At 35.1% G+C, this 12,401-nt stretch overlaps 3 protein-coding genes across 11 annotated transcripts in view; 1 reads left to right on the top strand and 2 right to left on the bottom strand.

Moving 5' to 3' along the window:
• Positions 1-2,868, bottom strand: LOC105202423 (protein adenylyltransferase Fic). The gene is made up of 4 exons (XM_011170942.3): positions 2,495-2,868; positions 1,511-2,177; positions 1,213-1,419; positions 1-1,104 (listed from the first exon to the last, which is right to left on the bottom strand). Exons 1-4 carry the CDS (start codon positions 2,706-2,708, stop codon positions 747-749), a joined length of 1,446 nt encoding a protein of 481 aa, XP_011169244.1. The 5' UTR covers positions 2,709-2,868; the 3' UTR covers positions 1-746.
• Positions 2,869-3,193: 325 nt separating this feature from the next.
• Positions 3,194-12,401, top strand: part of LOC113003250 — a 52,250-nt gene continuing 43,042 nt past the window's right edge. For 3 of the 4 annotated variants that reach the window (XR_005576579.1, XR_005576580.1, XR_005576578.1), the window contains exons 1-3: positions 3,194-3,280; positions 3,357-3,495; positions 8,783-8,943. The gene's annotated coding sequence lies outside the window, so the exon portion shown is untranslated. Of the gene's footprint in view, positions 3,281-3,356; positions 3,496-8,782; positions 8,944-12,401 lie in introns of those variants that run through there. The other variant, XM_026131955.2, reaches the window with a different exon arrangement.
• Positions 3,516-12,401, bottom strand: part of LOC105204055 (MAP/microtubule affinity-regulating kinase 3) — a 282,108-nt gene continuing 273,222 nt past the window's right edge. For 5 of the 6 annotated variants that reach the window (XM_039458941.1, XM_039458939.1, XM_039458943.1 and 2 more), the window contains 9 exons: positions 9,475-9,536; positions 8,781-8,910; positions 8,284-8,599; positions 7,698-7,801; positions 7,491-7,601; positions 6,400-6,589; positions 6,189-6,295; positions 5,313-5,484; positions 3,516-3,968 (listed from right to left, as the gene is read on the bottom strand). In XM_039458941.1, coding sequence (XP_039314875.1) covers positions 3,891-3,968; positions 5,313-5,484; positions 6,189-6,295; positions 6,400-6,589; positions 7,491-7,601; positions 7,698-7,801; positions 8,284-8,599; positions 8,781-8,910; positions 9,475-9,536 — 1,270 coding nt within the window. In that variant the 3' untranslated portion in view covers positions 3,516-3,890. The remainder of the gene's footprint in view (positions 3,969-5,312; positions 5,485-6,188; positions 6,296-6,399; positions 6,590-7,490; positions 7,602-7,697; positions 7,802-8,283; positions 8,600-8,780; positions 8,911-9,474; positions 9,537-12,401) is intronic. The other variant, XM_039458940.1, reaches the window with a different exon arrangement.

The raw sequence follows: 12,401 nt of genomic DNA on the forward strand, positions 1-12,401 counted from the left end.
TTGGAAAGTTACACTACTCATTCTTTAATAACAATCTAAATTACATATAAAAAATCCGCAGCAATTTATTTAGGCAATATGATTTTTGATTGTAACTTTGCGATATATTTTAACAATTTGAATATGCTGAATCCTTGAAAGATCGTATCGAGAAAATATATTTCACCCACAAACAGTAATTTGTGTTAGCAATATCGGCGCGTTCCAAAATTCATCTGAAAAATACTCAAGTTTTGTACTCACACAAATATATGTGACAGATTCTACCTGTTATTCTATACTATTCGCATTACAATTTTAATTAAAATATATATTTCTCCATCATAAAGATAAACGTTAATTCGTTTTTGTTCTAATTAACATATAAAAATATACATCTTGAAACTTGCTATCACATTTATTATATACATTATAAATATTAATTCATTCTAAACAAAGAATGGAAGAGAGATTCGTATTTACATGGACACTCGTTAAAATTGGCAGCTCATAAATAACAATAAATTTTAGATCACATAACCAACTGGCACAGAGCAGACTAAGCTTCAGCTCTAACACCGTGGGTAAATCTCATAATGGTTGTTGGTATATCACTCGATATCTCGATCTTTAAATCATGTTATTTAAGTTCAGTTCAATATTTCGTTTAAAATTGCAATTTTCAATAAATAATGATATTAAATATAAATAATATTAACATTCTTTGGTCTCAAAAATACTTGCCAGACGCTAGAATGAAATTAGTATCAATCATTTTCTAGTATATCGTTATTATCCTCTAGAATAATCGTATTGTGCCTTTCTGTAAACAATGTCTCTTGACTCAGTGCAGGAACTTGTCGAGAAAATTCACTAGTCGCCCATAAAAATAAATCTAATGTCTGCTCCGTGCATTCTGCTATGAATCTCACGAACGGTCGAATATCTCCGGCGTTGGCTAGTTGCAAGTACTCATAATATTTATGGCGATGCTGCTTGTGAATGATAACTGGTGGATATCCGGCTTGCATGAGAATCATGTTCATGAGTAAACGAGATGTTCTGCCGTTTCCATCAGTAAATGGATGTATATGCACCAGTTTATAATGTGCGAGAGCTGCATACCTGTAAAAGAAATTTTTCCAATTAATATACTTTGCTAAATTTTGTAATAAAATCTGTGAAAAATAAATGCAAATAAAAATGCATATAGTAAGTGTGAGATTCACTCACCTCACTGGATGCATCCTAATAGCTTGTTCGCTATTTAACCATAATACAAACTCTTCCATCAGGTAATGTATGTTGCTGGGACCTGGAGGTATATGACCACCAACATACACTTGAGTCCTTCGAAATTGACCACCCTCGATGGGATCTACATGTCCCAACACACGCCTATGTATCTCCAGTATATCTTTTATAGAAATGGACCCTACTCTGAAATATATTCACATGAATAATAAATAATAAAGTAACAATAAAAACATTTCTGTTGTCTTAGTAAAATTATCATGTTGTAGAAACTTACCTATTTACCAAGGTCGCATTTATATATTTCATAGCAGCATCTAAACCAAGAATCTCATTGTGTTCGTCAATACTCTTTCCAGATACAGCAGTACGTGTCTCGACTATAGCTCTCGTCTGTGCCAGATTCATAGTATTTCCCTCAATTCCGACTGTGTGATAGATATGTTGAAAGTAAGCCTCCTTTTTAGCGCGTATCAATGCAGCATTGTTATCAGGTATGTTGGATAGCGTGTTTCTCTTTTCATCGATGCGCCTGAGCATTAATCTGTCAAGTTCCTCGACCACGCGAGCTGTCCTTTGATTATTTATTAAAGCACCTTCGTGATTCGGTTCGTAAGTTAAAGCGCGCACATAAAATTCATTGGCTTTGATCACATTATTCTGAGTATGCTCCAAAAACTCCCCATAGTGGTTCAGGACATCCGGATGGCAAGGTGCCAACGCCACCGCATGTTGAAACAATTTTATAGCTTTCTCCTGCTTCCCAGATAATTTCATGTCTAGTGCTAAATGCAGAGATGCCAGGGCTTCCGCTGTCGATGCTGCGGTACATTGAAGCTCAGTGTTACTTTTCGAAATGGAGAGTGTATAATCATCATAGACATTCAAAATGCCTTCCGAACTAAGTGGCACAAATATGGAACGGCCGTGATGGAATTCCTGTTCTAGAAAAAGACAAGAAAACAAGTATGTTTATACTTGTGACATTGTAATATTAACTGTATTCGAATCGCAGCTTGGGAGATGAAAGACATCTCAATTCTGAGTAAAAAATCATGCGACGAAAGGTGCACGATTTCTTGTCTATGAAATGGCAAGTATGCTGATAGAACACAGAAGTCTTAATGATATCAAAAGTCATTCATTTATTAATGTCATTCAATGACATCATGTCATAAAGATAACATTTCTAATGCAGTCCAATGCAGTAATAAAAAACAGACCTGTCGTGTTCTACCTGGATATGTTAACTACAGCTTACCCGTAGCATCGATAGACAGATCGCCTACGTATCTCGACAGTAACGTACTGACGATGACAACGATCGTTATCACGAGAATGCTAACGACAGGGAGGACGAATCTCGGTGTCATATCGTCCGTGGAGTCCGTGGCATCCCCGCGCTTCGCGTTCACGTGAGAAGTCTTGCCATGACATACGCGACAGTCGTGGATCCATCCTCCGCACGGCAACATCCCTCCTTGCGACGATCTTGAACGTTCTCGCTCCGGACAGCAAAGCGCGACATGCTTGTCAACCGTGTCGCTTGTTGTACATACGTGCCCATGTGACGCACGACGCGTCGCGCTCTCGTCCTCCTTCCTCGCCGACGGCGACCAGCCGAAGCGACGTGTCCATGTGGTTGACCGCGATTGGCCGGCGCTTGAACGGCTCGTGAGTCGCGCGCCGCCATTGGTGCTCCCGTTCCACCGTTCCGCGAGCTCGCGCGCGACATCTCTCCCGGCGTCTCGGAGAACGCCGCGACGCTTTTGAAAAGTTCAACGCGACGTTCGCACGCTCGAGATTCACGACACGACGCGAATCTCAGCTGACACTCGAACTGGCGACACTTGCTTACCCGTCGATTGGCTCTAGCGATCGACCTGTGTCTCGTTTCCAACGTTCCGGCGGTCCTTCCTTTTCCTTCTCCCCCCCCCCCACTCCCTCCTTTTCCGAAACCCGACGCTAATCGCTCTTTTGAAACTGGGCCGCTTTGGTATCCACACGCGCGCTCGTCCAGCGGCGTTCTGTTTCCGTTTAATGCGGCGTAAGTATATGTCGTTGAATCCAAAACGCGACGACTATTTGAGCGAAACGCGCTAAAGATGCATATTTCGTTGCAGTTTGGCGTAGCGCGAGCGCGGGCGCGTTGCAATTCGAATGCGAAAATGAACGGGACCGACGCTCTCCGTGCGCCGGTCGTTCAATATGGCCGTTACTATTAAGTGCGGCGACGAAACATACGCGCCGGACGTATCTAAGGTACTAACTACCGCCTTGTATTTTTGTTACATGATGTATTGTTCATTGTATTATAAATATATGTGGGAGTATACAATATTACATTAGAGCAACCTCTAATTGGAATAGAGACTCTTTGCTGATAAACGAGAGGCGCATTAACCAAAAGATATCGCGTCTACCTGAATTTTATTAGTCAGATAGTTTCACACACGCGACGCAGGTCGTCCGTTAAACTTGTTAATCCAATTTAGAGTGAACGAGAGTCTTTAATCGATGGGGAGTACATGCGAATGATTTAACACGATTAACGTCCAATTTCGCGTAGACACGTATATTTTCGCCGGTTTTTTCTGCTCGGCGAAAAGCGAAAACGCCACCATTTTTCACACTCCGTTCGAAAGATGCTTCTGGTTTCACGTATCCCTTCTAATTTTCGCACTTCCGACTCGACATCGCCACGGTGGGGCCAGTATCTTTTTGTGAAAAGTCTCCTGATCAATGCGATTGAATATTCGCATAAATATTAAAATTAGATCAGTTTACTTAAGGCTATCTCGCGATACGATATTGTTTATATGACGTCAGAGACGCAAAATGACGTGTAATAAATTATTTGCTTTTCCTTCAAAATATAATAATCCATACAACATAGAATATTTCAATAATATTGCAGAAACGTTGAAAATATTGCTGCAATGTTGCTGGAATATTCCGTGTTAGGAAATTTATCATTCTGAAATTTATAAAATTGCGGTAAATTGAGACATCTGTCTGTAATAAACTTTTACCGCAAATTTTACAGGTTTCAAGATTACAAAATTATTATATTTTTAAGGAGAAAAAAAAATTAAAAACCTAGCAAATAATTTACTGCATGTCATTTCTCATATTCTATAAATAATATCGCATTGTGAGAGAATCAAACTTTAACCGTAATTGCTTTATCAGTAAATAATTGCATTGACTTTCATTATTTTTCTGTAAGCGCAACATAACTGGCTATCGTTTAGAAAACAATTGAAAAGTTTTCTAGAAAACTAAATAAGTCCATTTTTTTTTAAATTTATATGTCCTGATCACTTGGAGCTATATGATATAAAGCGTGGTAATGCGTACTTGATGAAAACCAGGGGTTATTCTCTACCAATGATGTTATATCGTGAACAATTTGGTTTTGGTACGAATAAAAAATAAAGTGGGAAATATAAATATAAATAGTATAAATGGTATAAAATTTTTGCAAGAATCAAATAAGAGAAACTCCAGAGGTTTCTTATTCCTTTAATTTTTTAAATAAATCTTCATGATATTAATTAAAATTTTATTCTTATATCTTTGTCTAAAAAATTGCCATGCTTAAATAAAGAGAAAGATAAAATGTACGTTTTTATTAAGTGCAATTTGTAAATAAAAGTAAATAAAACAGATTGTTTTATACTTTAAATAATATTTTCTTCTTCATTTTTATTATTATTAATGTTATATAAAGTAGTAAATGTGAAATATTATAGGATAAACAGTAGATATAAAATTCCTACAAAAAGTTTCTAGAGGTTTTTTTATGTGGTTCTTTTTAAATGAATCTTCAAAATATTAATTGAAGTTTACAACTTTGTTCTCTGACATTATTATATAATCTATTATATAAATCTATCAATTATATAAATATAAGAAAAATTACCATATTTATACAATGAACGATTTGAAGATGAGGTTTATTCTATTTTCTAAAAAATTTATTGTTTTGAACTTGTTTGGTTTTTGTAGAAAATCTTTCAATTGTATGTTTCAATTTTTTGGTTTTTCAATTTTTATCTGAAAACCTGGAATCTTACCTTAATTCGCGAAGTAGGCACGCTTTCGCTACTAACGCGTGAATAGGTTTGCAAAGTCGAAGGGCTGGGAATTATTTCACAATCTGTTTTATTGGTCCTAGAGATGCCGTTCTTTTTCTCTATTTTTTTAGAAATATTACAAGCTGTAGAGTTTCTTGTCTTCCTTTCATCTCTGTTTAAGTAACCAAGACATTTAATATAACTATAAATTTAATATGCGACTAATCTAGACTGCAAATGTACGCGGAAAGAATGGTTTTGTTAAAATATCTAAAAATTGAGCAAAATACATATCTAAAAATAATTTTGATGGTTCAACAAAATTATATTCAGTATTTAACTAAAATTTTAGATACATATATCAGCGAAACTTTTTTTCGTTTAAATGTAATTTCAATGTATTTTTCCTCTTATGTGGAATTTAACTTTTCGAAAAATTCAGAATTAAAAAATGGAGAAACAAAGGAAAAAATCAAGTTTTACCACACATATATTTGCAGCTTAAGCTTATTTAGTCTTATATTTAATCTTATTGTAAATGTATTTTTTATACAAGATGCTTTTTCTGTAACTCGATAATTTAAAATATCTTTGTTGTTTTTAATGACCAAAAAGAAAACTTATTCATTTCGAAGGGGCAAATGTTATGATAAGTAGGATTTTTTTATGCCCTTTTAAGATCAACAATTAAATTTATTTTTATTAACTATATACTTACTAAGTTAATGAAAATACGCTATCCATCCCATTAAAAAAATTCTTGATCTCTAAATAATCGAGTTACAGGAAACAACCTCTATAAACGAATCAATTAATTTTTTTCATACTTAACATATATTTATTGCGTATGCAAAAATGTATTTCTGTCAATGATACCTGAGCAGTCGTCGATCCGATATTTTATCATCCTGGTTTTTTATAATTTGCGACATACGATACTGTTGAGGTGATAAAGATGCGTTCATGTCATCATAACGAATCCTCTGAAAAGACAGTAAATTAATAATAACCAAAAGACCCACGTGTGATTGAAATAATTGCAATCATTTGCATCGGTTATTTGAGGCAAGAGGAAGTCGAATTTTACGTAATTTCTCCGTTCCTCGGAAGAGCGATTTTCGTTTCCGGAGCGGCATCGCCAGTTCCACGCCGTGGAACCGTGTAATGGGGATTTCTTGACCGATCGATCTTGCACCTGGCCACGTCGCATGACGATTATGCGATCGGTATTGTCAGAGTTCCCGGATGTACCGTTTCGTAAATTATCCTTCGTCTTTCTATATCAGTAAAGGAATATTTTCATGCTATTAGATAGTTTTGTAAAAAAATATATTACTTGTATATTTAGACTATACTCTTTCTTTTTGCCGGTAAAATGTTTTGATCGTCACTATTTAATATAACAAAATATCATGATATGCATATAGGGGAAAGTTGCTAAATGTTTATCTTTTAAGCTGCCATTTTATTGGGCAAATTAAAGTTTGAAATTATAGCTCAATCAGTCATCTATTATTACTCGTTAAACCTTTCAATTAATAAATTAATTTGTTATAAGCTTTTCTGTAACATGCTGCAAAAAGTGTGGTTTAGAAAATCGATTGCCTAAAGTGTACCGATAATCTCTTAAATCGTATCTTCAAAAATGTCGAATTTATGAACTAAAGTAATTAAAAATATAAAAAAAACTTTTGACTAATATTTTATAACAATTAAAAATAGCATTAAAATAGCATAATTACATTATTAAAAGCTATGTAAGTTAATGAAAAATTTACATCAGAAATATCTGTTTCGTTAAGATGCTGATACATGAAATAAAATTTGTTAAATTTTTGTCTACATATTATTTATTGTTTACTTTTCATTTTTATCACTAAATATTGCTTAATATGAAAATGTAAAACATTGAAAAGGTATGTTTTAAGAGACTGGCATTCAGAAATTTTCCCTTAATAAAATAAATGAGTCTATGCATCGTATAAGAAATTCACAATTAAGAAATTCATTAAATTTCAATTTTTATTTCGCTACACATTCCTCTAGATTTTATTTTTCTTTCTGAAAGAGATATTATGTTACGGAAATATTTTAGACACTTTTTCAAGAATAACATTTTGAAAAACTGACGTAATTATTTAATTAAATTTAATAATGTTCTATATATTCAATTATCACCTGATAATCATGGTCGATGACGAAACGTCTTCCGTTCGACGCGTGGAACTTCGAAGAAGTCGCGGTGCTGACTGATAAACAGCAGCGGCTGCTTGATACAATTTATGCTCCCTGTTAAAAATAAAAGACACACGTTCAGATATAAATAAGTTATAACGTGAAGAGACTGCTACGTAAAATGTCTTCTCCCTTAATTGGCGTACTTACTTAATATTATACATGCCGCCAATTTCTCCGTACTTTTGTCTCATTATTTCAGCCTCGACTGCAGCCGTAGTTGTTCGCATTGCCGTCGCGATCTCGTTCACTATCTACAATAATCAGCGATGCAATCACCCTTGCACGAGTATTTCGTATGGCGTTACTAATTGGCGCATATTTTACAGCCGACCAAAAAACCGCAGAATAAATACGGCAGTAAAATTGAAAATTCAGTGCATAATAACGCGGGGCGTATCTGCCAGCATGAAAATAAGAGGGTTTGTAAAAATTGAAATTTTTACCACAAATAATAAAAAAACGTGCCTTCGTTGAAACTAAAAAATTTACTGTGTACAACGGAAGCATTTTCAGAAAAATAAATAAAAAAGACGTAAAAAGCGGTTTTATAAATAAAGCCATTATTGAATATATCAAAGTTTGAAAAAAAAAATAGTTCTTCGAGAATAAAGTAAAACAATCACAAATAGAAAACAAAAAAAAAATTGTGAAGTTAATGTATTATAGTTTCTATACATTTTTTTTTTTTCCAAATTCTACGCCCGAGAAATCTGGAGTATCTTGCATATATTACCGTGGCATGATTAGAAACGTCATTCGAGTCGTCTTCAGAGTAAAAATGAAAATTGCTCTTCGACGATGCGAGGATCCACGGATGATCAAGGATCTCTCGAATGGTGATCCTCTCGCGAGCCGATGGAATGAGAAGACCGTTTATCAGATTCCTGCATTCGAACGACGTTTGGTGCATGGCCTTCTCCTGGACCGACGTCAAGCCCCTGTTGATCTGTATCATCAACTTCCGTCGACGTTCCTCCAACGATGTCCATTCATTGCGGGGACACAGGAATGGAAGTCGACCGATAATCATTCCGTACAAAACGACTCCTCTGCTCGCCATATAACATTTTATAACATTGTGTCAAAAACAAAATAATGTTTTTCCTTAATATGGTGTATTAGTAATTGAAGCGCAGAACGCAAGATTGCCAAATTTATTTCTTAACACTGTATGATTTATAAGTTATTAAAAAAAAAAATCTTAATAAGGGAAAATTTACGTCTACTTACAGGCTCCATAAATCCACTTCCGGCCCATATCGTTTACCTACGACGAAGAGTTCGGGAGCAGCATACTCCGGAGATCCGCATTGCGTTCGCAGAGGATCGCCGCTAGCGTAAATATTGCTGAGACCAAAATCTACGATCGTGGAAAACATCGGTCATCAGATCGGTGAGTTTTTTCTACAGAAATTTTTTTAACCTTCGATTGCCGTAAGTTAAATCATGTAACCTTCGCTTAATCCGCGATTCCAATATATAAATATTTATATAGTAAAATAAACTTGTGATAAATGAACAACATTTTCTGTTTTCATAAAAATAGAAAATGCGCATAAAATTAAAAAGTATAATTTGCATTCTATCTGGTATTTCTGTTTGCCTTGGAATCAGATATGCCATAGCAATATGTAGCAATCGAAGGTCATTAAGAATAACGGGCATTATGTTTCTGCGTAATTATATAAATTGCGGCCAATTTCATCGCGAGTATAATTTTTTATGCTGAGCTCCGCCAGCACAGGTGGATCTGATTTCACGCTCGAAAATCAAGCGTCACGCGAGCGGAAACATTATAGTTGCGATTTTCGCGGTGCACGCTAATCTACGCGGTTCGATCGATGGCGATTGCCACAATCGCCGCGACCATAATGTTCTCTAGTCCCGCGCGATACGTCGACGTGTACACACGTCTGCCTCTCACCCACTATCTTGATCTGTTCCTTGCGTTCGTCCTGTAGCACGATATTCTCCATTTTAAGATCCCTGCAACAGAATCGCAAAAATGAAAAAATGTTGGACAACGCCCGTTAGAAATAAAATATTTTTAAATGCTATTAGGTTGGCAAAAAAAGTCATGTCGTGTTCTTTTCTATATAAATGAGAATTTTTGTTTTGCATGAAAAAATATCTCGCTTTTACATAGAGGAAGGACGACATAACTTTTTGCCAATCTAATATTATATATTATATTAAAAAAGATTATTTATACTTAAAGCAATAATTTATATATATCCTAGAATCAATTGATTCTTATTTTGATAATAGACAATAGAATATAATATAAGTATAATATCATTTGAATATAGTAATTTGGATAATAGATACCAAAAAATTGATTCCTTTCCAAAGAAAATTTTGAGAGAGTTTGTTTACTTACACATTTTAACTCAATATTAAATATTCTGATGACTAAATCTGGACTTAAGCCGTTCAATTAATCCATTTCGAAAAATTTATTTACCAAGGTTTCGCTATTTGATTGCAATCTATTAGTTTATACGATGTCTTCATACTTTAGTTTAAACAAATAATAATTTGATTAAGAAAGTAATATAGTGTACCTAGATAGATAAAAAAAACGAGACACTTGATTTTGTGAATTTTTCGTGAAAAACAGAAAGAGCTAGAAAAGTCGAGTTTGTTTTATTATTAAGATCATATTTTTCTATATTTGATATTTGAATTTTATTAAAAAATAATATAAAATATCATTACTCTGATTGTGTTTTAAAAAATACGTGGACCATTGTATCTTGAAGACAGCTCGATCAACCAATTTGCAATTTTACATGCTTTTTCTAGAAACTAGTGTTTGACAGAAGATTTTTTACAATACTTAATTTTTTATCGTAGCCAAAAAACGAGCAAAATTTATACTGAAAAACCGCTATGTTGATTTTGACCAGCTACCATCTCGTTCAAATGCAATATTTCGAAAAAACGACTATGTCGAGCATTAAATTTATGTTCTAGCTTTATAAAGCTTGCGTCATTTTACTTTTTGATGAATTCTGTGGAAGCAGCAGTGATGGTACATAAATGTCGTTTTTTTTTTCAAAACCTGATTTAGGAAAACTCGAAGGATAATGCTATTTTATTTATTTTTTAATAAAATTTAAATATCGAATAGAAAAAAGCATGATTTTTTTCAATAGAATAAACACGACTTCTTTATCTTTTTCTTCCTTTTCCACAAAAAAAATTCGCAAAGTTAGGTCTCGTTTCGACTCATCTAAGTGTACATGCTATAAACAAACTAAAATTAGAATTGATATATTTTCCTTTCGCAGCGTTATCTCGTTCTTTCGATTTCACGATTATGATTTTTCGGGATCCGCCGTATCTCCGATAAAGTAAGGATTACGCGGACGGAGATTGCAGGCCGGGTGAATGAGAGAAAAAGTTCGTGCGTCGTATGCATATGCAATGCGTGTGCAGTTTGCACGATCACGTAGCGCGTTCGCGAGATTAACGCTCTCGGCGCAAGAACCCCGTGGCCCTGACCATCGCGCGAAGGTCTCTTTGCTCGTATCGCCGTCTACGAGCGCGGCTCGCGGACCTTGCAAATTGTCGTTTCGTCGGCATGACGGCCTCCCGGCCTCTCGATGATGTCGAGTTCCCTCGTTTCTCGATCTCGTACTCTTGATGAGACGTCAACGTGGAACGTGATGTCTCCGAAATTTCATGACACGTCTCAATGTGCACTTGTTTTTTATCTGGATTTAACTTTTTGCATAAACGTTGCACAAAGATTTGCAACGTTTTCCCACGGAAAAGAAGATCGCAGAGATAATTCTTTATATCTATGTCGAATGTAAATTGTGAATGTAAATGCAAACGAAAGTAATCTCATCTTTGTAATACTTTTCCTTAGACACGGGGCAACAGTGAAAGGGAGTGTTAAGAAAATAAAATCTTTAAATTAGCCAAACAATTTATAAATGTATAGAATGTTAGCTATAATATCTTATATAGATGTAGAAAAATATCTACACACACGAGCACAATCAGTTTCCGACATCTTCAATTGAAGGTATCAATACGATCGGGATGATATCAAAGATTCTAGGTAAGGCCAACTGTCATCGGGATCAGGCGGCAACGGCCCTGTAGCTTATCCGTGGCAGAGACCTTGGGACCTTGAAACACATCATTAAAATCGCATCGCCAGCGCGCGAGATGCGAGAGTGGAGTCAGTATGCGCTTTGGGTGTCGCTAATAAGTAATAAAAGAGGACTCGCTCCTCGGAACACGTGCCCGCGGCGAGGTTAATACCGTCACGGGATGCAAGGCGTTCTCGACGGGGTCGTTACTCGTTGGCGGAATCTAGAACGTCCGCAGTACTTTTCTTTATTTCTCGTTGCTGGCCACCTTCCATCGAATCTCGAATCGTCCGAGTCCCGCAAACGAATTCCCAAGGACGTGAGAGAAAACGTAATATAACAAAACGATAAAAGTTTTTTTCGAGCAATTTATCAATGTTAATTTACTAATCTACATCTGTTCTTTCGTTACTCTCAGTTTAAGCTTCTGGCTATCAATCAATAATTATACAAAAATAATTATCTGTCTAAATGAATAACATCGAGATGATAATAAAAAGAGTTAAGAGAGTTGCCGAGTGTGTATTGGTCTCCTGTAAATTGTACCTTTTCAATGTTTTACATTTTTATTTAACGAGCAACATTTAGTGACCAAAATATAAAGTAAATAAGAATTTATATAACAGCGTAAACAAAAATTTACCAGATAACCGTTTTGTGCGTGCTTATAACTTTTTAAAACTGGCTAATATAATTTTTAATCAACTCATATAGATGATAATTATAATGCAAGTAATCATTAATT

Source organism: Solenopsis invicta, chromosome 16 (genome assembly GCF_016802725.1).
Source record: "Solenopsis invicta isolate M01_SB chromosome 16, UNIL_Sinv_3.0, whole genome shotgun sequence".
Taxonomy (NCBI): Eukaryota; Metazoa; Arthropoda; class Insecta; order Hymenoptera; family Formicidae; genus Solenopsis; species Solenopsis invicta.

Coding starts and splice junctions, on each gene's coding strand:
- LOC105202423 (XM_011170942.3), bottom strand. CDS start 2,708: ATGTTGCCGTGCGGAGGATGGATCCACGACTGTCGCGTATGTCATGGC. Junction 2,178..2,494: donor TCTGTCTATCGATGCTACGG/GTAAGCTGTAGT, acceptor GTCTTTTTCTAG/AACAGGAATTCCATCACGGC. Junction 1,105..1,212: donor ATTAGGATGCATCCAGTGAG/GTGAGTGAATCT, acceptor TTTCTTTTACAG/GTATGCAGCTCTCGCACATT.